General features: G+C 52.2%; 13 protein-coding genes across 13 annotated transcripts; all 13 read right to left on the bottom strand.

The window, feature by feature from the left end:
• Positions 1 to 23: 23 nt before the first annotated feature.
• On the bottom strand, positions 24 to 911 carry DQ04_01771120 (leucine rich repeat protein; the record flags this gene model as incomplete). Its single annotated transcript, XM_009311142.1, has 1 exon — positions 24 to 911. One exon carries the CDS (start codon positions 909 to 911, stop codon positions 24 to 26), a length of 888 nt encoding a protein of 295 aa, XP_009309417.1.
• Positions 912 to 1,069: 158 nt separating this feature from the next.
• On the bottom strand, positions 1,070 to 2,158 carry DQ04_01771110 (hypothetical protein; the record flags this gene model as incomplete). Its single annotated transcript, XM_009311141.1, has 1 exon — positions 1,070 to 2,158. The coding sequence occupies one exon, from the start codon at positions 2,156 to 2,158 to the stop codon at positions 1,070 to 1,072; it is 1,089 nt and encodes a 362-aa protein (XP_009309416.1).
• Positions 2,159 to 2,295: 137 nt separating this feature from the next.
• On the bottom strand, positions 2,296 to 2,988 carry DQ04_01771100 (hypothetical protein; the record flags this gene model as incomplete). Its single annotated transcript, XM_009311140.1, has 1 exon — positions 2,296 to 2,988. The coding sequence occupies one exon, from the start codon at positions 2,986 to 2,988 to the stop codon at positions 2,296 to 2,298; it is 693 nt and encodes a 230-aa protein (XP_009309415.1).
• A 248-nt stretch (positions 2,989 to 3,236) lies between these two features.
• Positions 3,237 to 3,854, bottom strand: DQ04_01771090 (transport protein particle (TRAPP) subunit; the record flags this gene model as incomplete). The annotated part of the gene is made up of 1 exon (XM_009311139.1): positions 3,237 to 3,854. The coding sequence occupies one exon, from the start codon at positions 3,852 to 3,854 to the stop codon at positions 3,237 to 3,239; it is 618 nt and encodes a 205-aa protein (XP_009309414.1).
• Positions 3,855 to 4,499: 645 nt separating this feature from the next.
• On the bottom strand, positions 4,500 to 5,540 carry DQ04_01771080 (putative mitochondrial carrier protein; the record flags this gene model as incomplete). Its single annotated transcript, XM_009311138.1, has 1 exon — positions 4,500 to 5,540. One exon carries the CDS (start codon positions 5,538 to 5,540, stop codon positions 4,500 to 4,502), a length of 1,041 nt encoding a protein of 346 aa, XP_009309413.1.
• A 586-nt stretch (positions 5,541 to 6,126) lies between these two features.
• Positions 6,127 to 7,557, bottom strand: DQ04_01771070 (6-phosphogluconate dehydrogenase; the record flags this gene model as incomplete). Its single annotated transcript, XM_009311137.1, has 1 exon — positions 6,127 to 7,557. The coding sequence occupies one exon, from the start codon at positions 7,555 to 7,557 to the stop codon at positions 6,127 to 6,129; it is 1,431 nt and encodes a 476-aa protein (XP_009309412.1).
• A 306-nt stretch (positions 7,558 to 7,863) lies between these two features.
• Positions 7,864 to 9,114, bottom strand: DQ04_01771060 (16S rRNA (cytidine1402-2-O)-methyltransferase; the record flags this gene model as incomplete). Its single annotated transcript, XM_009311136.1, has 1 exon — positions 7,864 to 9,114. The coding sequence occupies one exon, from the start codon at positions 9,112 to 9,114 to the stop codon at positions 7,864 to 7,866; it is 1,251 nt and encodes a 416-aa protein (XP_009309411.1).
• Positions 9,115 to 9,379: 265 nt separating this feature from the next.
• DQ04_01771050 (hypothetical protein) lies at positions 9,380 to 15,577 on the bottom strand (the record flags this gene model as incomplete). Its single annotated transcript, XM_009311135.1, has 1 exon — positions 9,380 to 15,577. One exon carries the CDS (start codon positions 15,575 to 15,577, stop codon positions 9,380 to 9,382), a length of 6,198 nt encoding a protein of 2,065 aa, XP_009309410.1.
• Positions 15,578 to 15,849: 272 nt separating this feature from the next.
• Positions 15,850 to 16,380, bottom strand: DQ04_01771040 (hypothetical protein; the record flags this gene model as incomplete). Its single annotated transcript, XM_009311134.1, has 1 exon — positions 15,850 to 16,380. One exon carries the CDS (start codon positions 16,378 to 16,380, stop codon positions 15,850 to 15,852), a length of 531 nt encoding a protein of 176 aa, XP_009309409.1.
• Positions 16,381 to 17,195: 815 nt separating this feature from the next.
• DQ04_01771030 (ATP-dependent RNA helicase) lies at positions 17,196 to 20,180 on the bottom strand (the record flags this gene model as incomplete). The annotated part of the gene is made up of 1 exon (XM_009311133.1): positions 17,196 to 20,180. The coding sequence occupies one exon, from the start codon at positions 20,178 to 20,180 to the stop codon at positions 17,196 to 17,198; it is 2,985 nt and encodes a 994-aa protein (XP_009309408.1).
• Positions 20,181 to 20,478: 298 nt separating this feature from the next.
• Positions 20,479 to 22,041, bottom strand: DQ04_01771020 (hypothetical protein; the record flags this gene model as incomplete). The annotated part of the gene is made up of 1 exon (XM_009311132.1): positions 20,479 to 22,041. One exon carries the CDS (start codon positions 22,039 to 22,041, stop codon positions 20,479 to 20,481), a length of 1,563 nt encoding a protein of 520 aa, XP_009309407.1.
• Positions 22,042 to 22,459: 418 nt separating this feature from the next.
• On the bottom strand, positions 22,460 to 24,217 carry DQ04_01771010 (dihydroxyacetone kinase 1-like; the record flags this gene model as incomplete). Its single annotated transcript, XM_009311131.1, has 1 exon — positions 22,460 to 24,217. The coding sequence occupies one exon, from the start codon at positions 24,215 to 24,217 to the stop codon at positions 22,460 to 22,462; it is 1,758 nt and encodes a 585-aa protein (XP_009309406.1).
• Positions 24,218 to 24,484: 267 nt separating this feature from the next.
• DQ04_01771000 (hypothetical protein) lies at positions 24,485 to 25,060 on the bottom strand (the record flags this gene model as incomplete). Its single annotated transcript, XM_009311130.1, has 1 exon — positions 24,485 to 25,060. One exon carries the CDS (start codon positions 25,058 to 25,060, stop codon positions 24,485 to 24,487), a length of 576 nt encoding a protein of 191 aa, XP_009309405.1.
• Between the last annotated feature and the right edge of the window lie 254 nt (positions 25,061 to 25,314).

The following is a 25,314-nucleotide window of genomic DNA, read 5'->3' as shown; positions in this document are numbered from 1 at the left end:
GGGGTTGTTATTGTTTCTAGGGGTCACTGTAAAGCATCAAGGAAGCGGCGCACTTCTTCAAGTGACTCGGTACTCAATTCCGAGAGTAGTACTTTCACTGCTTGTACAACACCTGTTTCCGTTGGGCCGATCTGAATCGCCGAGATCTTTGGTGTGGCCATCACAGAGTTCCCTGGGTATATACGTTTATGAGACTGATTGTACTGCGGCGACTCCACGTACATGCTGCGTGGTGACTCTAGGTGTGTGTGCTTCCGCTTCACCATGTGGTTTGCGGGGGGGCTTCGACGCGGACTGCGCACACTGCCGTTGCCGCGCATCGAGCGGTCATATGTCTGTTCACCGCCGCTATCGTGTCGCGTCCTTATTGTCTGATGAATTTGCCCATTCTTCGCCTGATATGAGGTACCGTGTGTGTTTGTCGATCCCGGACGTAGTTTCCCCTTCACAGCGTCACAGTACATCGATGGCGGTGGGGCGATCGCGTGCAGGTTTGGGAACACCCTGTAGGCCTCTTCACGCTCCTGCGGCAGAATATCAATGTCATCGAGACGCTTCAAACTTCCGACGGCGGCGATGACGAAGCGTCTGTAGTTAGGGTCCTGACATATAGGGTTCTCCGCGAGGTTTAGCACCGCCAGCTGAGGGCTGTCGCTGAGGTGCAGCACTTGATTCAGGTCCTCCACGCGATTCTTGCGGAGGTACAACTCACAGAGTCGACGGCAGTTCTCCAGCACCCCAAGCTCGCCGAGCTCATTGAGACTAAGGGAGAGCACCTCAAGGTTGCACGCGCGTCTCAGAACGCCAATATCGGTGAGTTGTGCTGCACAAACGTTCAGCTTACGAACGCGTTGTATACTGTCTACCTTGGTCTTCTGTAGCACCAAGTTTTCTGTGAGAACTCCCGCCATGGCGAAGATCCTGGAGATCCTTTTCTTCTGAAAACAGGACCAGCAGACACGAGAAAAACAAAGGTTTGCACAATAAGCCAACAGACATGAAAAAGAAAAAAAAAATAATTCAGTATAATAACAATAATAATAATAAACGAATAGAGAAATTCCAACAATCAGTGGTGCGGTACCTCACTGACGCCTTCGGCACCAATACCAACACCAACACCACTACTCTCTTGCTCTTCCTTCTCTTGTACCAAATCCTCACCTTTCCCTGCACCATGCAACTCATTTAAGAGCTTCGGCCCGAGTCTCATGATTCCATCTTGATGCAATCGCACTTTCACACGCGGCTTTTCAATGCAGTTGGTTTGCGCCACCTCCATGACTTCGAACGCCTCAGGGTATCGACGAAGTATGGTCTCAAGACAGCCCACTGCACCCCCCCTTCGACGCTGCATGTACTTGAACACATGGCGTGGCAAGAGCGCTGTGAGCACCTCAATCCACTTGTTGTCGCCCCAATCATCCCTCTTGTTGCTCAGACGCGGCAGTAGAAGCAACAGAATGTCTTCGTCCCGGAACACCATGCTATTCCAATTATCCCCATCACTTTGAACATCTTCCATGTCCTGTTCCCGACGCATCACGTTAACAGAAGTTGTGGTGACACTTTGTGTAATAAACAGGTGAGGATATTTATCAAAAAAATCGACCCCAACATGCATTGCGCCTTTTCCACCATCTGGTAATAACGTCTCACGCAAGGTCGCACTATTTACCCACACACCCGGCACCATTTGATCATAAATATGCAAGGCCACAACATCGGGGTTCAAGAAAGGGTTCCCATGTGGGTAGCGACGCCGGAACTCCTCCCGAACGATAGCTCGACGAAATTTTTGCCGCCGCAAAGGTTGCAGCTCTTTGAGCTTCACCCGCTCCTCACGCAGTTGCTCGTCGGTTAAGTCACTAAGCCTACCGCTCCGCGACCGCAGGTGCTGTGCCACCTCCTCGTCCGAAAGCACGAACTTTACCCCAAGAACCTCGTGGACTTCGCAGCGCGATGCTCCACCCAAATATAGCCGATCCTCTTCAGCTGCCTCAATGTCAATCGTAGGACCGAGTTGGAGTACAATTCGCTCCGGGTACGTCATTGCCACTTGCAGCAGTGGCGATTGAAGGATACCAACGGCCCGCTGTTTGATCTCGTCAATGGATAAGAAACTATCCGTCTGTAGTAACCGAGAGAGACGGCACATATCATACAGAGGGGCAAAATCATCCGCGTGCCAGCGAGGCTCCTGGTGTTTTCCTTCTTTTCTTCCTCCTTCTTCCCTCCTCCCCCCATTATCTCCCTCTCCCTCTTCCTGTGTGATGTCTTCATAAAGCATAGGTTTCATCGCCTGAGACCCCGCCGCGACAACGGCAACGCGNTTTCCCCCTCTCCCTCTTCCTGTGTGATGTCTTCATAAAGCATAGGTTTCATCGCCTGAGACCCCGCCGCGACAACGGCAACGCGTCTTCCCTCATAGCCGACTTGCAGATACAATGACATCCTTGGCCTCTTCCCAGAGCCTCTCTTTAAAACAGACTCCACTTCCTTCATCAGGCTTGTGAGCTGCTGCAGCGTCGCATCCATCGTGGACAGCTTCCATGCACGCTGGCAGGCAGCCAATGCGACAGGTTTGTACGGAAGGATGCTGCAGATCCTCTGCAACTGGGCGTCCTCTTCTGATTCATTACTTTTGGCTCGCCGTTTATGCTTCACTGGGGTCCTAACCACATCGTCTAGCTTTACGCACAACACACCATCCACCGTCTTCACAGCAAAGCCTGCTCCGCCTACCCCTTGTGGGCGTCGACAGAAGCCGGCCAGCCCGCCAACCTCCGCCAACGCCTCGCGCGTCTCTTCTGGAAGAACGGACGACACCCGTGACATGGGAACCCACGCCGGGGAAGAGATGCCTCTGCGAAGACGGCAAAGGGCCTTTTGCACCTCATCTCGTATGTGCGCCTCAATTGCGTGCGTGGTGCTTAACCTCAGCTGTCGCCATCCTAGGAGCTGGGCCGCTGCGCACCATCGACGCATCCTGGACGCTGCTGGACGAATAACAATTATGAAATGAAACATAGGGAAAGAGGAGGAACAAAGACTATCAACAGTCAGTTGTGACTGTGAGGGGTCATCCGTCGCGGAATACCCCATGGTGCGCTGAGCAACACGAGCATCACACACACACACACACACAGACACATGGCGATCGAATCTTCCTCTGTTCACCAACAAAGAGAAACTGTAGTGGTGACGGCCTAAGAAACGGCAGCTGATCAGCTTTTTCATAAACGCACACGCCGCTCGCGGTCCCACACATGCTGAGGAAATGAGATTGCGAAAATCGATTGATGCGGTTTGCCAGGCTCCGGTTGGTGGTACGTAAGTACTTCTGCGGCGAATCCAATGGCCTTGAGGGCCCCTTCAATGATACCACCCATGAAACTTGCATAGCTGACGCTCCACCGCCCCTCCCCGTCCACGTACTCTGGTGACGGGTACACGTACTTTAGAACAATAGGGTCACTATCAAAGAGGAAAAACCGATCAGAGCCGCCCTCCCGCTGGAGGTCACTGGCAGGTTTGCCGAACCAGCGGGACCACAGTTTGTCCTGGAAGAGCTTCAGAGCCCCCTCAATGGTGACGGGACGCCGCTGTAGTTCCAGTGGGTCTTTTAAAGAGGACAGCATAATGAGCCTCGCACCGACCAACGCACCGAGATTTGTCAAACGCTGTTCAATCTCCTCTATGTCGCGGGCTTTCGACGGTGTATTATGTGCTCGGGTGCACAGCTCCGAAAAAAGAAAACTAAACGCGGAGAGGGATACTTTTGCTTCGTCGCTGGTGGCTCGAGTCGATGTCTTGTCAGATTTCGAGCTTCTCAGACTATCGCGGTACAACATTTAGGGATTTGCTCGTTATGTGTGCGCGTATGTGTGTATATGTGGTGTCGTGTGCTTCTCCTATGCGTTCCTTCGATAGCTGTGGCCGTCACGCCTTCCCTTATATATGCATTTATGTAAGTGTGTTTGAAGAAGGGCCAGAAGATACAACAATAAAATATACAGAAAGAAAACCCCCTGGGAGAAAGGTAACATCCTCACCCAACCCCCCACCTTTTTTTTTAAAACACTTCACACCCCTATATTTTCTTCACTTTTTCACTTTCCCGACTTTTTTTTCATTAGTCATTGACCGAAGAGACACAGCCCCTTCGCAGGTGTCTAACGTCGTGGGAAGGGAGGACGGACACATTTGCTGTCTGAGAGATGGAGCAATCCCAGCACTGGACGGCGGAACAACACAATCCCCAACCCTCCTGTTACTTTTAGACCGCAGCATATTCAAGGGATCACCCTATCAGAGGAAAGAGGTCCTCCGCGGTATCCATAGTAACAAAAACAATACGCCAAATGCACGCGTATAGCCTTCTCCATTCCTATCTCACGACAATAATGGTCAACTTCACCTTATCATTTCGGTTCCCTGCAAGGATCTAAAAAAGGCTCCAATCAAACTACCCTGGACCCACAAAAAAGTCCCCCTCTTTAGTCTGTTGACCCTGTGTCCACCCAAGTGGACCGGTTGACACCATGTAGCTCCGGCTTTCCTTGCAAAGGCGTTGTTACAGAGTTCAATGCAACCATAGCCGCAAGAAATTTTTCGTACAAGACAAACGCCATGACGGTTGTAGGAACGACACGACAAATATTCACAGGAAGACCTCTGTAGAGGCCCAGCATGCCTTCAGTGCGCCATATGGTTCGGAATGCCGCACCCATCGAGCTATATTCTTGCAGCGGCTGATTTCGCTTGTCCTGCAAACGAGTTCGAACAACTTCGAGAGGGTTACAGATCGTCGAGGCAGCAGCTTTCGACAAAGCTGAGGCAAGCGCTACCTCCATCGTTGACGGATTCTCACTGTCCTTAAAGGCTTCGCGCTTTATTCCTTCATAGAGTGTCACCTGAATAGTGGTGCTTCCTGTTAGAAGGATTTGTGGCCCGACGCCACGCAGCAAGGAGAGGAGACCTTCCTTCTTCACAATAGCCTTCACACCACCGATGAAGCCTCGAGGTTTGTGGTAATGCTTCACATCGTACAATTGTCGGCGTGTTTTCAGAAGATTAAGCGGCGTAATGATAGTACCGGTAACAACGGCTGCAAAACATGCACTCAGAAAGTCTCGAGTGGCGCTCCCACCACTACTATTTGTTCCACCTTCGGTGGCTATAAGAGGTGTTTTAACCCCCTCCTCAATGGATTGAAGTCTCTGTTGTGCAGCTCGAAATGCCGTCAAATACAGTCCCCATCCTATACTGTGCGTCACCATAGCCACAGTGATGCCTCTATACATGCCTCTCACACCCTCCTCCTGCACAATCTGGCGGGCGGAGCGGAGAGGAAATGTATTTCCACCCTTGTATATATGCATCCGTGTGCGCAAGAAATCCAAGGGGTAAAAAAGTGCTGTGGAGGTGCAGCCGCCGAGTATACCCGCTGCACCATGCACCAACGGCCCTACTGGTTCTTCAACACGCTTTGCAGCGGCTAGCTGCTGCCCGTCGTGCGAACGCTGCGGCGCCGCCATAAAGCTGAATAAAGGACTCGGAGTTTGTCTCTACTGCCCAAGCACTGTTTTTAAACTTTCGTATAATATACCTAATTAATGGTATATATAATATATAATATAATATATTAATATAATATATTATATTTAGTACAATATATATTATATCCAAGCTTCCGCGCGATGTGAGGGGGAGACAAACACAGCGTCCAGGTTCCTCCCCAAGTGTGTGGAAGAATCACTGCTGGCGCTAATCGTGCAATGTGGTGCCTACTCCCCCAAGACCTTCTCCCGGAAGGAGCCAAAAAGCAACGATAACAGCAACAAAAAAAAAAANAAAAAAAAAAAAAGGAATGCACAGAAGACCTCAACACGGATGTGGAGACAAACAGCGTGAATGGGGGACAACGGAACAAAACATCTTCCATATGCCACAATTCATTGCGACACAAAAAAAAAGAAGAAATAAACGAATCAAGGCCAGCCCCATATTTCCTCGTGCCGTTAACAGCACCTTTATCATAAGAACGCTTTCCTTTTTTTCTTTTTCTTTTTTGTCTCATTGGGAAGGGATCTTGTGCACGGTGCCAGCGAGTTGCTGCACACACTACTGCAGCTCCGGCCAGTGGTGGGACTCACGGCCCTCTTTATCCAGGCGCTCGTATCCGTGGCGGCCAAAGACATCTCTTTGGAGTGAGACAAGTTGACCATATTTTAGAGTTGGCGTGAACATCGCATTGACATATTGTAGAGAGGCTGACAGAACAGGGATGGACACCGCTGTCTTGGAGGTGATGAGAGCCAGGATGTCACGGTAGTACTGCAGACCCTCTGGAATTTCCTTGAAGGCACACATCAAGTTACTGAGGTTTGGGTTTTTCTCAAAGGCCTCCGTCATCGGCTTAAGGAGGTGCCCTTGCAGAATGCACCCAGCACGGAAAGTTGCGATAGTGGCTGGGAGGTTAAGACCAAATTGGTACACCTTATCCAGCTCACGGAGACATTGGAACATCTGGGCGTAGCACGCAATCATTGCGATAGAAACAGCATGGTAGAGCTGCTGAACTTCCTTCGCCTTGGGGCTCTTGTCCTTCATAGTGTATCCAACGGCCTTCACAGCAGAGGGCATCGCCTTTTCGTTGGCCTCGCGCTCAGACTTGTACATTGTAATCTGTCGTGATACCACGGCCATGCCGAGACTCGGTGCTGGCACGCCCACCTCCAGCGCCTCCTGTACGGACCACAGACCGGTACCCTTCGAGCCGATACGGTCCTTGACAAACTCGGAGAGATATTGACCACCTTCTGCCTTGGCACGCGCCGCAACAATCGAGATGTCAAGCATATAAGACGTCAAGAAGCCCTTTGCCTTCCAGTCCTCAAATACATTTGCCACTTCATCATTGTTCAGACCCAGCGCACGAAGAATGTCGAAAGCCTCTCCCCACACCTGCAGTATGGCGTACTCGCCAGCGTTGTGGTACATCTTCACGCATGAGCCGGCGCCACCGCGTCCATTCATCGTCACACACGGGCGTCCGTCTTCCGCCTTCGCGGCGGCGGCTTCGACGATTGGGCGCACTTCCTCCCAAACACTGAGTGTGCCGCCGGGGAAGAATGCCGGACCCTTTCGGGCACCCTCTTCGCCACCAGATATACCCATGCCAAGGAAGCGCAGTCCCACCGCTTCCAGCTGCTCCGCGCGGCGTCCCTGGTCTTTGAAATGCGCGTTGCCAGTATCAACAATAATGTCGTTGAGTTCCATTGTAGCTCTCAGCTGCTCGATCGTTTCGTCTGTTGCGGCACCAGCCTGGACAAGAATGAAAACCTTGCGCGGCTTCTTGATCGCAGCGACAAAGCTCTTCATGGAAGCGAAGGCTTTAAGATTTCCCCCAAATGGTGCTGATGCATTTTCATGGATGAACGCCTCGGCCTTGGTGTAGGTACGGTTGAAAACAGCAACCTTGAACCCTTTTTCCGCCACATTGAGCGCCAGATTGGCACCCATGACACCAAGTCCGACAATGCCAACGTCCATTGATATGGTGTGTATTGTTTTTCAACGGTGTAATTAAGTTTCCCTGAGAAGCAGACTTCTCCCATGAAGTGTGTGTATGTGTGTCGCATGGAATACACACACCCACACCCACACAGAGAGCGCGCGAGAGAGAGAGAAAGAGAGAAAGGCATTTGCACTGATGCAAACAACGACAGAACAAGGAGGAACATAGATTCACATGGCACACAAGTCTCTTCTCGTAAACACCAGAGTGAATCCAACACACAACAACAACAACAACACAGCATACCCACCCAAAGGAAGGAACAAGCAAATTAATCATGCTCACAACCTTGATCCATCCGTCTGATTGATCTTCATGAGCATGCGGATTTTTTCTTGCTCCTTCTCAATGCGGGCAATGAGGCGCTTGCGGCGCTTCTTTTGAAGCAAAGTTTTGCGACTCTTCTTTTTGCCTTGTTCAGCACCACTTCCTGATACTTCTTCTCGTTTCTCTGCACTATCAGCTCCCCCAACCAGCACAGAGAGATCTCGCCGAAACCGCTGTCGTTTTATCGCCTCACGTTGCAATCGTTCCTGTGTCTCACCGGCATCCGGACCGTCAATGATAAGCACCAGTTGCCCTTTCTTGAGCATCATGTGCGCCTCCTGCCGCGAGTAGAAAGCCAGCAACTTATCCGCTGTGTCAGCGTGGAGCGACTCATTCATCTTCGTCATTTCGTGGGCCACAACGACGCGTCGCCGCGGCAACACCAGTGCAATGTCCTGCAGCACGAGCAGCAGGCGGCGTGGGATCTCGTAGAAGACGCAGGGGCACGTCGCCTGCCCAACTGTCGTACGAAGAATGCGCAGACGCGCCCCGTGCGACTCCGGCAGCATGTTGCCAAAGAAAAATGACCCGTCTCGTAGTGAGCGAAGGGCAGAAAGCGACGGGCCGCCTTGCGATGCCTCAGACGTTGTCGCATCCTTTTCGTACGGGGAGGACGTGACACCCGCAATGACCAGGGCACAGGTCAAGGCGCACGCCCCAGGCACCGCCGCCACACGCACACCGTCCGCCTGCATTTCGCGAACCAACTCGCTGCCAACGTCGCCAACGCACGGCGTCCCGCTTGTGCACACCAACGCCATGCTTCTCCCGCCACGCAGCAGCTCGACAAGTTTGTCCTTGGTGGCGGAGCGATTGCTGCGAGAGTAGTGAATGAGGCGGCCTTGAGACTCGATTTGAACAAGGTCAAGCAACGTCTTAGTTGCCGGTCGGTCCGTTGTAATGATGTAGTCCACCTGTCGTAGGACATCGAGAGCTCGTATCGAAAAATCCTTTAGGTTTCCAATGGGTACGGAAACGACGTGAAAGGTGCCTGCGTCGATGTTTGTCGGCGTGGTCAACGGGTTAACGGCGTCCTCGGGAATCGTGCGCGTGTGGCGGTATTTGAATGATCCCCGGCAGGGGAAGCTGGCTGCAATGAAGCAGCGTAGTTGCTGTTTCTGCTGCAGTTGCACCTGCTTGGGGCAGAGACTGGCACTCGTGAAGAAACGCGAGACGCAGAGCTGGGGAATGCGTCGGATAGCCATGAATCCCTTCGTGTCTCTCTCCCCCTGTCGTTGTGAATAACACACGGAGAAAGCAAAAGAAAGAAAGCCTCACATAATGCAACAAAATATGGGGGAAAAACAACAACACCAAAACAAATCTTACGTAGGTAGTTATTGCCCAGCATCAGAAGGACACGGCCAGATTTGCACCAATCTGGATAAATGTATCTTTTTTGTTTTCTTTCTTAAAACGCCTTTGCGTTTATTCTTCTTGTTTTATCCGGCGTTGTTGTTACGTTTTGTTTCACTGCTTGCCATTCACCAGCGCAGCGTACAAAAGTGTCGCGCTGCCCTGCTGTTCGGCCACACGCAGCAGCTCGTCGTACACCGAAAATGCGGGTCCGCTTTCCTTCGTCTCCCGTGCAATAGCCCCCACAAGATACGCCAGGAGCGTGTCCTCGGCAAACATGTTCTCTGCCTCCTTCTCAAAGAGCACCTCGTCGTCCTCTGACTCATCGTCGTCTGTCTCGTTGTCACCATCCACCTTCTCACTGCCATCAGTCGTGATGCTGTCGCCAGGTGCCTCACCAGCCAGGAGGTAGTGCTGCACCGCCTCGGGCCGAAGGATGCCGCGCTCGCCGCAACGCCGCAGGCTGCACACAACAGAAAGCACACAAGTCATGTGATCAAGGGAAAGGTGCGTCGTCGATGTGAGATGCGAAACGACTCGGCATGCGTCGGTGCGGACATCATGTGCATCGTCAAGAAGAAGACGAAGAAGAATCAAAAGAAGGGCGCACCGGCGTTCCGAAGCGTCGCCTCTGTTGCTGCTGGTATTGTTGTTGATTCCGTAACCACCTTTATCGTTGCCTTCACATATTGACAACAGACCGTCTTTCAACGCTGCCACAACCGCCGCACGGTTCTGCACGTTGAAGATGGGACGGGAGTAGTGCGAGACGACCCTCACGAAGGCGTCACTGCAGGCACCTCGCCGCACACAGCAGCGAGCGAGAAAACGTATAGCCCAACTTTGCACATCCGTGTTGTGCAACGGCCGCCTTGCTTGGGGGCTCATCCGTTGGAGGAGAAGCTCCTCCACTGTGTCGCAGAGCTCAGTGTGCGCCACTGAGCGCAACTCTTCCTCGCTGCTGAGCATAACCAGGTATTCCAAGTGAGCTTTCATGTGCAGAACCCCCGTGCACGGTAATTCCTGCACGGCGAAACCTTCTGAAAGCTGCTGCGCCAACCTGTGCAAGGCTGCATGTGTAGGATCACAGTGCAGCTGAAGTGTAAACTGATGCATCGCCCTTTCCGCTGTTTCACGTGACCACCGCTGCTGTGCCGTGTAGTAACTTGCGTGCTCCATGAGATATGACAAGAGGCATGCACTGCTGTCACTCAGAAACACTCGGCGCAGGAGGTTCCAAATATGATCGTCTGCCTCGCCACTCGGAAGGGAAAGCAACTGAACGACAAGAAGCACAAGAAGGGCGCTATTCTCTTCTACCGCCGCGTGGTCTGCGCGTGCGACCTCGTACGACGAGGTAGAAGCGCACGTAACATCGTGCACCACCGCCACACCAACGCGCGCTAATTCCAACAGCGGAGCGAAGTTCTTACCTTGTCCGTGGCTCTGGTTGTAGTATAGTGCATCTGATGCCAAACTCAAAAATGTGGTGGCGATCGTAGGGCAGCGCACGCACGCGCTGTGCAGCATTGGGACAGCAATAGCGTCACTAAGCCCCTCAACTGTCAGACGGTTGACGAGAGCTGCGACCGCAGCTGTAGCATTGCTGTTCATCGCCCTCACCCTCATCTTGCGACGCAATGTGCCTACATAGAAGGTGTGAAACTGCTGCATGTGGAGCAGTGTGCCGTGCAGAGTGTTGGCATCTGTCTGTGGATCCGCCAGTTTAGAGAGAAGTTCCGAAAAAAGGCTTTCAATTTGTGCGGGCGGAACTAGTGAGGTCAGCGCCACAGCACTCGCGGCGCGGATCATGAGATTTTTTGAAGACCCACACCGAATCACGGCGCGAATAATCCTTGAAGAGTCCACGTCGGCACCTGCCACTTCTGTCTCTGCTGCTGCTGTTGTTGTTGTGGCTTTTGTCAAGAGGTGTGCCGGGTCTGGCGTAAGCATGGAGAGCATTTGTAGTAGTGGAAAGACACCGAGACTGGGTACTGGATTTGCGCAGCTCCTCACCAACTCTTCGTACGAAAAGGCGACTCCCCGCGGCGAACGTACCGCGATGTCGTGCAGAGAAGTGTTCACGCCTACACCGCCCGTCGATGGATGCTCTCCAACGAAGCGTGGAAGAACAGCTGAGAATAGCATCAGCGAACTGTTTCTTATACCCCAGCTGGGGGCATCGAATCCCGCTGTGGCGATCCAGAACGCCTCTTCGAGGTATGCCACTGACCGTGTGGCGAAAACTTTGTTCTCAAAGACAAACTTGAGTACATTCAACGCGTTGGAGCGCTGGCTACAGCGTGTCTCATCACTTGGTGGCTCAACAGTACTCTGGGCATCGTTATGATTCACCCCCGTTGCCACCAGCAGAAGCGTTTTCATGGCCTTGGGGAAGAGGTAGACTGGGACGTTCGGGTCCTCCGCCTCGAGGATGACCAGCATGGCGTGTGGCAGGCCTTGACTCCTCCGCAGCATTCTTGCGACGCTACCTGACGTGACGCCATCCGGTCCCAGCAGGAAGTCGAGCATCTCGCCGGGGAGTGTGTGGAACGTTGCATCGCGTGAGCGCAGTAACGCGGCGGCCACCGTTTTGAGAGCCTGTCGCACCGCCCGCATAACACCATTATGCTTCGTGCGGAGGAGTGACTCGATGAGCACGTAGCACACTTCACGAACAACAGGAAAGGAAAGATCTTCAACCTTCACGAGGCGCATGACACGTTCTACTGCTGCTGCGCTCGTGCGGATGCTGAGCCACGTGTTGTTAACAACAGTGCGCATCGTTTCTTCTGTACAGGAGCCGTCCTTATCAAACACATGTCCACGACAATCTACATCCACCTCCCCATTGTTGTTGGTGTTGTTGTTAGAAGAGCTGTCTGACTCATTACCAAGGAGGGAACACGTTTGTAGTGCCTCACTGCAGCAGAGAAGCAGCGTGTTGCACGCCTCATGAAGGATATGGGCATCCGACTTTACTTCCCATGCATTCGACAGCAGTGCTGTGCAGAGTGAGAGCGGCCCGTGCTGTGGATGCTGTTGTATAAACTCGCATGCCTTCTTCACACCCAGCCCTCGGAGCTCCGCAAAATTCTCCTTCAATAGTACCATTTCACGCAAAACAATTTCCACTCGTCTCTGGCACTCCCCCGTCGGGTCCACTGCCGCCGCTTGCTTTGCCGCTGGTGTAAAATGAACTGCAAGAACATAGCGTAGCACTTCCCCCTCAGCCTTTCGGAATGTCCGTGCACGCAACAACTCCAACTTGGCGCTGCTTGCAGCATTTAGATGGCCAAGGTAGTGTGACGAGAAGATCACAGCAGGGACATGCTCGCAGTACAGGACAAGAAGACTGAAGGCACAGTTGCGCGCTTTTTCCCACCCCTCTGTTAGACACTCCAACAATCCCTCGACGAGTGTGGAGGGAAACAAGTGTTCTCCAATCTGCTGCAGCTGCTCAGCGGGAATGAACTCAAAGACACAGCGCAGAAGACACGTGTACGCCGACATGGCGGCCACGCGGCGCTCGAGAGACAATTGACGGCACCACTTTGCTGTTTCGCCAATCTGCGGAACAAAGCAAGATACGGTTCGTACACAGTGTTCGACAACCAACTGCTTGTATTCTTCTGCAGCTTCACTTCCCTCAGCACCCTTCTTTAGTTTGTTGTTTTGATTTAGATAGCTATCAACAAGGCGTCGCGTCCACTTCTTATACACCTCTAGAAGACTGCGCATAGCTGCCGAGTCACCACCGCAGTGCATGTTGGTGCTGATGTACCACTCCACCATGCGGCACTGCCAGATTTCAACAGGCTCCGCCTTCTTCGTACTTAACACACACAGACCCAATGCTGTGTAGCGAAGCTCACTTTCCTGCGCTTGGAGGCTCGCCAGAATAGCCTTGAATGAGCGACTACTTGGGTGAGTGTACGCCGCAACGTCCCTTCCCACAAGACGGGCACGATGAATTATCTCAACAACGCTTTGGTTTGCCACAGGTGATCCGTCATCACCCTCCAGCATTTGCATCATCTGTGAAAGCAGTATTGGCAAATACACCTCATCGTTTTTGAGGCAAGGTGTGATCATGTGGGCCACAATGCTTGAGACACGCGCAGCATCATTCAGGTGCGGTGATGAGGAATAGCCAGGAACAAGGAGGGACTTGATCAACGGTTCGATAATACCCCCCATAAAAAGTACCTCGCTATTCGCCTCATTGGCAACAACCATCTTCCGAATGCGTCCAGCTGCCTTTGCAAACACCTCACCAGCGATGCTTCCAATCTTGTGGTTGCCGGCACCAGAGAGGAGCATTCTGCCAAAACAACAGAGTCCCTCAACATCTGTCGTGATTTCACCGTTCTGCGAATAGTGTTTCGTCAATTCGGATAAAAACTCCGGAAGTGGTACAATATTTAATAGTCCAAGTAGCGCGTGGTATTTTCCCCGCCGCTCGTCGGGTATGGAGAGGATACGTCGCAGCGTTTCAGAAGTATCAAAATCATCTTTCTCTGTGTTTATTGCCGCAAAATTAGGATAGGCTAAAAGGGCACAGCGTCGCAGTGCATTATGCACAGCTAGTATCTCATTGTACGTGTCGTATAGCGGCCCAGCCACCTGCTGGGTGCTGTCGTCCCACATACCCATAATAATATCTGTGGCGTGATTTAGTGTGCGGACGAGCTTGGGTGTCTTTGCGCACGATGCCAATAGGCTTGCACGCTGAGATTCAGGCAGTGGCTCATTTCTCTCTGTCCACTGTAAGCTTTTCTTTGCAGCCTTGCTGATTTTCTTCGCATCTCCGTCTGAAGAGGGTTCCAAAATATCAGCAATGCATGAAAGAACAGAAGAGATGTGCCGAACAACACTGTCGATTGTTTGAATAGCCATAAACCGCGTGTCGGGGGCCTGCAGAGCCGAACAGTACGCTTCCGCTGCCGGCATGATGATATCGTGCACAACTACACATCCTTCAGAAGCGGCAGAGTTGTTCCCCTCGGGCAGCCGTACAATCGGTTTAAGCAGAACTCCAAGGGAGTCAAGGTTGTTGTGAAGAGGGACCGACAGATGCGCGAGCAGACCCTTCATCAAAGCAAAGCGACCATTATCAGAGAAGTTGCGAAGAATACTTTCCAGGGCGTCATTCGTTTCGGTGTGCTTCATAGCTTCCTCCTTAGGATCATTAGAGGAGACAAGTTGTACCAACTTCCTCACCTGGCTCACCAGTAAAGCCGATGGGAGCGCATCAGTAGAAGCCGAGGCTGTGTGTGGGTTGGGAGTGCCACAGTGCCGGCAAACCTCGAGTAGTAACCACGGTGAGCATGTCCGCAGGGTCAGCAGCGATGACACTAACAAGCCAGCCCCGTTAAGCACGTCCTTTGGAAGAACGGACGATGAGAGCATTGCTAGCGCAGGCGACAGCAGTCTGCACATGTCTTCCTGCAGAATAATGATCCTCGTCGTGTCCGCCTCGCACAATGCCCTCTCAAGAAGATACAGGAATTTGTGTGTGTACGTCGTAACGACGCGAATACCGTACCGCACGTAGGCCAAATCCTCACCCAGGAGGGTGCCATCACTTGTGCTACCCGCCTTGGCCTGTCGGCATCTCATGCGGGCATTTTCCACCATCCACTGCAGACTGTCCCCGAGAAGTGGCACCACGTCAAGGAACGTGTCGGCGAATACACGAGGAAAGAGGGGAATGGCAACTGTAGTTGTACTGTCGATGCAGTTCACCCAACTCATGGCAGGATCTTTGAGTCGAAGAAGTGTCTCCTCGTTGTCTAGCGCTCCTGCCTCGCCCAGTATAGTGGGCCGCTTCATCGCCCCAGGAATCCAGCAGCGAATGTGGGTGTCGAGAAACGCCTCACGGAAGAGCACCTCCAGTTCATCGTCTATCACATACACAGTTCGCACCAGCGTTGCGAGCGCACGGTGAAGGTACCGCACAGCGCAATGCAGCATGAGTGGAAACACAAAGTGTGAAGCCAGCTTTTGCAGGAACAGTTTGCACTCGGGTGCATCCCGTTTGGCAACAAAACCGGCCTCTCGCAGTGCGCCTGTGATCTGCGAGACGCACCGCACCCTTTGTTCCGGCGTGGTGGCATCGATCAGGCCGTCGACCTCACGGCAGACGACAATGGCCGCCTTTGGGGTAAGTGATGCAATACCCGCAGCCGCCTCGCGGATGATGGGTGCACCTCCCCTCAACTCCGCAGACACATTCTCGGGAACGCCAATGTCTGCTGACGGGTTAAGGCGGTGCTGCTGCATGCGCATTGACGTGCTGTACCCACTCATGTCTGACACCCTTGCCTTTTCTTTTCCCCCACATAAAGCAACAAGAACAATGGTAAATAATAATGAGCAGGTACCCATTACACATTTTATGTGCATAGTATGAAGGAACACAGAGGACAAAGACAAATACAGATTCCACGGCATTTCCCTTGGACTAAGGTCAACGAGGAACAAAAATAAAACACCCGCATTTATGATACATCAGGGAGCAAAAAAAAAAAGAACCACATCTCCAAACAGACAAAGAAAAATATGCTCTCTCCCGGACGGAATTACTCATTGGTCAAACCCATCGTGTATTTCCACCGCCGAAGCGAATCACCTGGCCCACTGTTACAGGTTTTTTTGGACGCATTGTCCAGCGGACGCGGGTAGTGGCGACTGCGGGGCTTCTCCACTGCCTTTCCGCCCACGTGCGGCCGCATCGGTGGACGTTGCGCGAGCACCTCGAAGCGCGTGTACGGTCCACGTTCTGTGAGCGTCAAGAAAGGTCCATCGTAGTTTGGCGGCGGTGGGCCGTCGCGTCGAAGATCCGCCTCTGCGTCGTTGTCACCGTGCCGTTGGCGCTTATATTCGCGCACCAATGACTCTTCGATGTCATCCGACAGCGTGTCTATCGTTGTACCAGTGAGCCGGGCACGCGGTGGCGGTGGTGGTTTCTCCGGCTGCTTAGGCAGCTCGACAGCACCGTAGTAGAGGCGCCGTCGCTCTGCCTCGCTGTGGTCGAGAAGTTCAGACTGCTGCAGCCGCTTCTCATCCTCCCGAATGAGAGCATCGACTGCGGCATCGTCTAGAGATTTCATTCTTGGTGGCACACCTCCATCCAGCAAGATGTCGGTTCCCACCTAGTCTTCCACTGTTACCGCAAACATGTGAGGTTTTCCATCATAAATGAGCATGAAAAACGGGAGCGCAGTTATAGTGAGTAACCGCGGCTAAACAGCACCTCGGCCCAACTGCCAGTAGGCCTGTTGCAGGGGCAACAATAATAACACAAAAAAATTATAAAGAAAACAACAAAAAAAGAAAAGAAATGGAACTAACACCACGCCCGACTTTCGACGGAAAGCAATGATAGTCACGCAGAAGCACACAGACACACACGTGAGTTGTTTCCATTGGACGCCCTCTTCTCGTTTTACCCCTCATCCCTCATCTCCTCTCTTCTCTCTGATTCTTCTTGTTAAAGGGATTCGTGAACAAAACAAAACAAAAAAAAAATCAAGCAGGCGAGCGACAATTTAATAAACGTGGCTTGGACCTATAAGGGGAAAGAACAAATAATATCCACCCCACCCCCTCTCCCCTCCTCCTCCTCCTCTAGCACGAAGCGGGCGCGAACACTCATCCCACGCCCCCTTGCTGCTCCCTTGTCGTGGCTGGAAGGAATGGAGAAATAGTGGAGGTTGTATCCGGGTGTGCGAATGCCTCATATAATAATTCGGCCTGCACGAAAGCTCAGTGTCGATGATATGTACACATGGCGCTTCTTGTGGATTACTTCCTCTTATCGTTCTCCGTCTTTGTTCCTCATCTTTTTACTTATCCATTCTTCCCCCTCCTTCATCCCGTCGCTTCCCCACATATCCCACCCCTTTATAAGAAAGCAGGCACTGCCTCATTTATCATCGTCATCCTCTATAAGCGGCCCATGTCGCATGAAGAACGACTCTTGAATGACCTCCACCTCGTCGTCGTCGTCATCCATGTCTAACAGCGGAGCGGTGGTCAGCGCCGGTGTGCTCCCTCTGCCCGGGACAGCGCCTGGCGGCAGCGTGGTGGAGTGCGGTGTCGTCTGCTTCTCCCACAGCGTCCCGTTAGCAAAGCGGTGTAGCATCGCCACATCTGTCGCGGGGGTGCTTGACATAGGCAATGTCTCCTTTGGCGCAGTGCAATGCGTCGCGAAGGTCTCGAAGCTTCCTTGATGCTCCACCACGTTTAACTCCGTCACAAGTTCAAGAAGCTGCCGGCGAATGTCCTTGTGCAACCGCTCAAGATCCAAGTGTCGGTCATACTCCTTCAGTGCGAGGCCAAATTTTGTTCGCGATACAGGATGAGGTAGAATGCGAAGCGCTTGCATGCACCCAAGTGCTTCATTCACTTTCTCACGGAAATTAAGGATCTGTGCAGCCTCCTCCACTGGTACCATAAAGCGCTTCATTTGTCGGTTGCATGACACACCAAAGTACACGACACATCCTTTATCAGTAATCACAGAGTTGGAGTATTCCACTTGGGGGTAGAGTAGTAGTAACGATGCGAAGAAGTACGGTGTATGTATGAGCGAGAAGAGACCGGCAAGGATTGTTGAGCCATTCTTTAGGATCACGGGAATCATTATCTTACCGGTATCCCACTTAATGGACGACGGAATAAAGTTGTGCGGCACTAAGCGCTTTGAAGTCCGGACAAACGCCATTGAGGCGTAACGTTCTTTTTCATTAAGATGCCCCGCGTCGCGGATGAACGCCGCACGCCGCGCCAAGGCAACAGATTCCAACAGCAAGAAGACCGTGGAGTTTTCCTGCACCGAAGCAGCCACGCTTTCAAGAACTGACAATGTTTCGAAATGCTCGAGGAAGACGTAATTCGTCAGTTGCTCCCTCATGTAGTTCATCAATCCCTCAATCTTCTCCAGCTTGAACTCTTGAACGAGGATCTCATCGAGGAAGCTTGCAGTAGGTTCTCCACGTGAACGCAATTTTAGCCACTCGATGAATACAAAGGTATCGGCAAGAAGGTCACTCTGACGAGCGATGTCACCGCCGTACTTTTCACGACTCTGCCTTGTCGACTCGTTCCAGTGGGCACTACTGTACGTCAACGGAGTGGTGGACCGGAATGGCAACGCTGCCACGCTACCTATGGCCAGCACAGCCTCTCCAAAACCAATGTTACAACCACCAATTATAAAACAGGCGATATCTAACTCCACAGGGAGGCGAGCGGTCATTTCACCGAGGAAGGTAATTGCAAGGTTCTGCGGGTTGGCTACCATGCACTTCTCAGCCAGGTTGTGCATCACTTGCTCAGTTGTCTCAGCAGGAATGTCTGGTAAAATAGCCATCACCTCATTCATAGGAAGGCCCAGCCTGGCACACTGGACAAACGCATCCTCAACACTGAAAACATCAGGAAGAGATTTGGTGTCTTCGCGGAACGCCGCCGCAACATCATTGGAATACAAAGCAAAATAGCAGTGTTCTTTTTTCCCGTCAAGGATCGAAATACGTTCTGCGCGTTCTGTCTTTCGCTCCCACTCCGTTGTACTAGCAGCCATAAAAAGCTCCGACTTGTGCTGCGCTGTTGGTCGCCTGATAGTACCCATATCCAGTACCATAGTGTACTCATTCTCGGTTTCCAGGGCGTGGCGCACGTGATTCATCACATACACACGATGCTTCATATTGTTTGTTTCTTCAGTGCTCTTGAAACCAGAATAGACGGCACAACCCTCAATGCGAGCATCTTGCAAGGCTGTCAGGACTTCGCGTGCCTCCGCAGTGAAGACCACGACAACCTGCGAGGTTTTGCTTTCTTTGATGATGCACCTCACCACATCGGCTGCCACTTTTGCAGTGTAGTCGATGAGACATTTTGTCGGCTCTGGGAACCTACCAAAGCTGTCCCTTTCCATTTCCATCATTTCTTTACCAACAAGCGCACATGTTTCACCATACGAAAACTCCGTTACCTGTTGGGCCTCGCTATCAAGAACGGCTATCTTCAAACCCTCAGGCATTCCTTCGATTTTGCTACAATCAGCTCGCTCCGACGTTACGACAAGTCGCACCGACTGTGAATGATTGCCACCGCTCAGCATCCATTGACTGAGTGCCTTTACGAAACACGAAAGCAAATGGGTCGTGCTAGAGAGGTCTGGCACCACGACATGCGTAAATGGAGCAATATCCTTCATCCTCGTTAGATAAAGGAGCATCATTTCCGCCGTTGATACCCAAAGGTTTGTCGCTTCGCTGCCTTCAAACGTTTCTCCGCAAAACTTACCTAACATTGCTTTCCCACCCTCAACTTCCAATGAATCCAGGTATGCCTTTACAGGGCTAACCTCGAAATACTTCGGCACCACCACAAGTACCTTAGCCCCTGGCACCGTTGTAGCAATGGCCACCGCCAGAACCAAAGCCTCCTGCGGCTTGCGTGTCACCACAACGTTGTGGTCACTGAGTTCCTGTAACCCCAACGCACTTTTAGGCGAATTTGGGCTGCTCATCTGCGCATTAAGGGCGCCGCGCAGCCTAGACATCATGTCCGCCGTGTTGGCTTTTGGTGGGCGCGTTGTGGTTCGGACTTGTTTTACTCTCCCCACCATAACACCTTTTCCGACTTGCTGAACAGCGGCTTCCGCATCGAACTGTAGGACGTTCGCTTCGCTCGTTGTAGGTTTTTTTACGGCATTCACGATTGCGTCCGGGTCAAATGGATGGGCCGCATTAGGGTCGCTTATGATTGTGGTGCCCTCCCCAGGGGTCTGTAACGAGGCGGGGGACATGGCACTTTCGGGTGTGACCACCCGTGGGGCAACACCATGCGACGCGGCAACCTTTCCTCCTTTTCGTCCATGGCGGATAGCGCTAGCCATTTCTAAGTTGGTGTTCGGGGTTGGCGCGTGGTGTTCCTTCGCGTGTGGCTTGCTGTTGTAGCGGTTCTCTTACAAAAAAAAACTCTTTACGGGTCGCGAACGATTAGGTATGAAGAAGTAAAACAAAGAAAAAGCATAATGCATGACCAGCAGCAGAGAGAGAAAAAAAAAAAACGACTGGGAAGTAAAATAAAAGCCATGCCTCCTTCAACAAGGCCAGGGACTGAGTAAAAGAAAAATCCTCATGCATTCTCATTTTCCTTCCCCTATTATCATCCGGGCGGAATGAAGTGCTCCGTCACTGTTTCATTGTGGTTGTCACCCAAAAGCCGCTAGGGGTATCTGTGCTCGCCTCCTCAATGCTCCGCTTCCACAACACACGAGCCCGTTCTTTTGATGCCGCTATTATTGCACCCTTTGCAACTGCCTCCCATGAAGCGTGGTGCTGTGCGCTGCTGCTGGGCTGGGTAGCGTTATCCATCCCCTCACCGTCACTCTCATCACCCTCTTCCTCGGAGTGTCCGCTGCGGGCTTGTTTCAACACGAGTGCTTCACGACGGCGAACAGCATCCTGGAAAGTGATGCACAAGTGTGTCGTGATGGTTGCCGACACGCGTTTCACCTCGTGACGCAAAACGTTAACTCCAGCATCTTTCAGATGGGGGCACATGAAACGGAGGTAGGAGAGGAGGCAGTTGACTTCAGCTGCTGCATCAAAGTGGTGGTCAAGGTTCTCGTCTGGAAGGAGAATGTGATTGAAGTGCACCTGCTCTCGAACACGCGCGTTGAAAAAGAAAAACTGGTTCTCCACGCGCTCGACGTTGTAAGGCACCTGGCGCGCTCCTTGCGGGACCACAAGGCGGCCCTCCGTGCTTGTCGGTCGAGTCCAAATAGGTAGTAAGAGATCACCACGAAGATACTTCACTGTACCGTCTGGCTCAATCAAGTTGGACCGCACCTTGCGTCTCTTGTCCCCGAACCCGATGCTTTTGTGCGTGTACGGTAGCCGGAATTTGAGCATGCTGTGCTCGCCTTGCAGAATTTGGCACCAGCACTCTTGCGCCCTCATATTCTCCGCCACATGGTCCTCAAAGTTGGGAAGGTTGACACTCCCAGAACGGATGTCAGAGACAAACAGGAGCGGCTTGTTACGCTCCATTCCCACGTAGCAGAGCAACTCAAAACCAAATGGGAGATCAAGATGTGGCTCGTACATTGACGGGATATCCTCCGTGCCACGTGCCACATCAAGTGTTCCAACAATGTTCTGAAGTTTATCGTGTATTTCATTCCTACCCGACTCCACACAGTCAACGGCAACGTCACGGTAGATGGCACCCAGCCCAGGTAGTACTTCCGATAGACGGCGGGCGTTGATAGCGTACGCGGTGGCGTTTGTGAAGAATTCATTGCGCAGCGTGAAGTTCGCCCGCGTTTCCAGCACTGGACGATCAAACATGCCAGGATCCACAAGCTCCCACGTGTGCAGACACTGAAACATTTCGTCAAGAAAGGCAAGATGAGTGCCGGGAGCAGACCCGGCATACACGATGTGATACGATGTATTCGGCCGAGCGTAAAGAGATAACAGCTGAATCTCCGACAAGAGCAGTTTCCGTTGTCCCCAGTGAATGGCAGCCTTCACTGTCTCACTGCGTGAGCGATATGCCTCGGCTGGAAAGCTGTCGTCCATCAACACGGGAAATGGCAGGTGGGAGGGGTAGTGGTACACCGTGTGGGGAGCTGGCACGGGCGACACACACCCATCCCCGCGCGAGGTGGCTCCATTGCCGCTGTGTGTGCCCCCGCCAGCACTAGCATCGCCTTCACGCGGCCGCTTTTTGAAGAGACCACCATACATGGGCGCACTGTCCTTGGGGAAAGGTAACGAAGAGGAGGCAAAAAAAAAAAGGTTGCGTGGCTGTAACCAAGCAGCAACAGAAACAAAAGCCCCTTCACCTTCACCACCGCCACCACCAGCACCAGAGAGCGAGAGAGAGTCAGAGAATACAACGTCAATAAAGAAAAAAAAACGTTTTGCTCTCGGCGCTCCGTTCGTTGCTGTTGCAGAACATTGCCAGTCGGCAGACACCACCCTCACCACCAAAAGAAAAAAAAAAACCATTATGAAGTGAAAATAAGAGGTAATAAAACAATGCCCAGTGACGTTTTCCAGCCCCACAACCTGGCGTTGATTCTTTTCAAAATTACTGCAGAAAGCAAGATGTAATAAAAAAAAAAACATTCAACGTTTTTTTTTTGTTGACCTCTTCGAACATTTACTTTTCAATCAAAAGAAAAGCGTTTGCTGCGGTTTCCACACAGAGCGCAGTGAGCTCAGCGCCAGGGTCCGGGTGGCCCACCTCTTTTCCTTCCATGTAACGGCTGCGGCCATGCTTTGCCGGCATGTGCTTGGCTGCCTCGGCGCCGCTCTTCGCTGCCTTGACGCATTCACGTAAGAGTGCTTCAACAGAAGTGGCGGCCTGCACCTGTGGGCACGAGTTTATTGCTTCAAGAACGTCGACCATCGTACGCTCCCCTCTTTTGGCACGTCCAATGCGCTGAACCTCGGCGCTGCCACCTTTCAGAGCTGCCCTGATGAGATCCACTGCGGTGTTATTAGCTCCACTCATAGCCTCGGCAGCCGAAGCGCCGGCTCCGAGGAGGAAGGCACCGTAGAGAGGACCGGAGGTTCCACCACAAGCATCCGCCACAGACTTTGCGAGCAGCGTCAATGTCTTGATGAGGTTCTTTTCCCAGGGAAGGTGGGGTAGCATCTCCAAGGAAGCAGTAGAAGCGCGCCTCATCCCACTACCAAGGTCTCCATCGCCCACAGCAGCATCAAGAGAATTCAGGTAGTCCTCAGAGCTCTCGATCTTCTGGAAGATTTTCTCAACAACTCGTCGTACGACACTGTCGCCTTGCAATCCACATTTTTCCTTCTGGGCCATCTGCAGTGCGGAGGGGGGCCCAGGAATAGGTGGGGATGCGAGATTTGGGATAGTGAACGGCATCAATGGTGCCTGCTCCCTAGAAAACAAGTAAGAGATGTCGTCCGGGTTGGAAAACCGCAACACTGTAAGAGATATGCCATGCATCTCTAGCGACGTCATATAGCGACCCATTGACACCCCGGCCACATCGATTCCAGCCTGATGGAGGTACTGCAAGGCATGGAGGGTAACTGTCCCCATTTCAAGATCCGTGGCGCTGCCCATGTTATTAACCATGAGAGCAACCTTTGAGCCTTTCCACTCAACACTGTCTTCAGTAGAATTCTCCTTCTCCCCACCTGCCAGTATGATTTTCATCAGGTGACGTACGAGCGGTTCCGCTCCTTCGAATGGTATTTCATAGAGACACTTTTCCCCATGTATACCAAGCCCGACGGCCACGTGACCCTCACGCACAGTTGTAATTGGCTTGGACCCAGGGAGTGAACACGAAGAAAGCGTGGCACCAAGCGAACGAAGCCCAGTAGATATCCTACTAGCCATTTCCTTCACCTCAGAGAGGCTTGCACCTTTCTGTGCAGCAGCGCAAACAAGTTTAATTAAGAGTTCCGCACCAGCAATACCGCGCCGTCGACTGACATCATGCACGCCAAAGCATACGTCATCGGCAACAAGGATTGTTTCAATACGCGCTCCCCTCTCCTTCATCTCCTTCACGGCAAACTCAAAGTTCAGGATGTCACCCAAGTAATTTTTCACAACAACCAGAATGCCGGGACCATTGGGGCCCTGTCTCTCGCACAAGTAGTTGATAGCAGCGCTGACGTGAGCGGAGGGCGGTGATGCGAAGACACCCCCACACACAGCAGCACTCAGCCAGCCGCCTGCAACAAAACCCACATGGGCCGGCTCGTGCCCAGAGCCACCTCCACACATGACGAGAACTTTGGTCGGGTCAAGTTCAGTGTTCACCACTACATGCGTATTTTCAATAACGCGCAGGTTTGGGTTTGCCACACACAGACCTTTTACGGCTGTATCGACAGCGGTGTCGGGGCAGTCAATAAACTTCGGCGTGGCCATTGCGTTCGTACAAAGATAGATGAATTTGTGCTAGAAATATGTCACGCAAAGCCAAACAAACAAACAAACAAAAAAAGAATTCAGCCAATACAATAAGTAAATGAGGGAGCTTGATAAGCAAGCATCAGAGAGCCCAAGTAACAAATAAGACTAATAATAATAAACCCACTGTTCTTTAAATAACAGACCAGAGAAGACACCGAAAGCATAAGCATCTTTTTTTTTGTGTGTGTGTGTTATTGCTCTCAAAGCACAGAAACGACACACTCACCACTCCAGCGTCCGCGGCGCTGCAAAGGCATCCATAACAGCTACGGCGCCGCGCAACTTCGCGGCAAGCACGCCACCGTCATCCCCACGCTGCTGGCGGCACCACTTTTTTCCGGCGGCAAGACACTGCCGTACTAGTTCTCTGAGATGCGCCTCCACGAACGAGCCGTCATCATCATCTTCATCCCCGTTCACGTCAACCTCGCCTCCGCACCCCTGCACCTCTGTTTCCCACCGTGCTCGCGTCGGAACAGGAGAAGACTCATAAATTGACAGAAAGCCGGCGAGGGAGGTGCGCCAGTGCTTGACTTCCTGCACATCAACTAACCCCACTTCCGCGCTGTTCTCGCCGACGCATAACAACTGCTGGAGAACGAATTCGGTTGCCGCCAAAACGGAGGCCAGCACCCGCGCCTGTTGCTCTGCATCCTTGATGATGTCTCGGAAGAACGGGTGCTTGCCTTGGATCTGCTGCCAGTCCTTCGCAGCGTCCGCACCCTTCAAGATCTCCCATTTTGCCTCCTGCAGAGAGCGGACATACACCTCCCCGTCGCTAGCGACATCGAGCTCCATCCGATGCAAGTGAATGTCTGTGCTGATATGCAAAAAAATGACACGGCTTCCACTGCGGCACAAGCTCCTACCAAGCGAAATCACCCATGAACAGATCAAAAGAAGGAAGAAAGTAAGAAAATGATACGGATTTCACAGTTTCTGTGTAGATTATACGTCTAACAATCCTTTCTGTTTGTTTGCAGACCCAGATGCATGATCACAACTAGCAGCATTACCACCACTCTGACACCCCCCACACACACATATATATA

This window comes from Trypanosoma grayi (genome assembly GCF_000691245.1).
Source record: "Trypanosoma grayi strain ANR4 Tgr_177_V1, whole genome shotgun sequence".
NCBI lineage: Eukaryota > Euglenozoa > Kinetoplastea > Trypanosomatida > Trypanosomatidae > Trypanosoma > Trypanosoma grayi.
Note: the sequence above shows the minus strand (reverse complement) of the source record. Positions and strands in the feature narration are given on the sequence as shown.